The sequence below is a fragment of the Rosa rugosa genome, chromosome 3 (genome assembly GCF_958449725.1).
Source record: "Rosa rugosa chromosome 3, drRosRugo1.1, whole genome shotgun sequence".
Lineage (NCBI taxonomy): Eukaryota > Viridiplantae > Streptophyta > Magnoliopsida > Rosales > Rosaceae > Rosa > Rosa rugosa.
In genome coordinates, this window is record NC_084822.1 from 43,526,497 (window position 1) to 43,527,586 (window position 1,090).

The following is a 1,090-nucleotide window of genomic DNA, read 5'->3' on the forward strand; positions in this document are numbered from 1 at the left end:
CCATGAGAATACATAGCAAATTTCTCTCAATTTCAGTTTCTCTACAACATCATTTAATTTATACTCATAAAAAAATTAAAATTTATTAAAGTTTCCTAATAAAATCATAATCTGATTTACTCCCATTTTTTAAATTTTTTCTTTCAATTTCAATGTTTTTTTTTTTGATAAGGAATTTCAATGTTCTCTATTTCAATATATGTAAAAAGATTAGTAAATTTGCAACTATGATCAATGAAGAAAAGATTGATTTTTTTTTTCTTCGTGTTTTAAATTTTTACTTTCAGTGTTCACAAAGAATATTGCAAAGATTTTGATGAAGTTAAAGGTAATGGTTTTGCAAATTGAATAATGAATTAACGATGTTTTTTTTTTTTAAGAAAGAAAGTTTTATTACTAAGTACGATTAAGATCGTACATAAGGGCATCCAGTATTAAACCTGGAGCTTTTACAAACCATTCATGATGAACATTAGAATCAAAACTAAAGCTGGCAAGCCTGTGGGCTACTGTATTTGCCTGCCTAGGAGAAAATCTAATACATACATCTTCACTATCACTCAGCAAGCCTTTAACTTCTGCAATTAAAGCACTGAAAGGGGATAGATCACTGAACTCGTTACTAACAGCCTGCACTGCTACTTGACAATCACTTTCAACAACTACTTTAGTTATTTGCATAGCTTGTAGCATCTCTAAGCCATTCTTTAAGGCTAGTAGCTCGGAGTGTAGAGGAGAACTTACAAAATTCACCCTATGAGAGAAGGCAGCAAGGAACTGCCCATGAGCATTCCGAAGTACACCCCATGTACCTACATATTGAATGCTAGGCAGAAAAGCTCCATCCACGTTCATTTTCAAAATATCACCCTCAGGCGGTATCCATTTCTTGCTAATCTTTTGTCTAGGCTGAGAACTACCCGAAGAAATGTTTGCCTGCAAATATTCCTCATACCAAGCCAATGAGGAAGCCACTAGGCCGGAACTAGTTTGGGAATGGTTCCTCCATAATACATCATTTCTATTTCTCCAAATAACGAATTAACGATGTTAACGATGAGGAAGCAACAAAAAGACAAAAAAATAGTAA

At 33.3% G+C, this 1,090-nt stretch overlaps 1 protein-coding gene across 1 annotated transcript; it reads right to left on the reverse strand.

Annotated features, from left to right (window-relative positions):
• Positions 1-396: 396 nt before the first annotated feature.
• LOC133737772 (uncharacterized) lies at positions 397-855 on the reverse strand. Its single transcript, XM_062165270.1, has one exon. The coding sequence runs from the start codon at positions 853-855 to the stop codon at positions 397-399; it is 459 nt and encodes a 152-aa protein (XP_062021254.1).
• Positions 856-1,090: the final 235 nt, after the last annotated feature.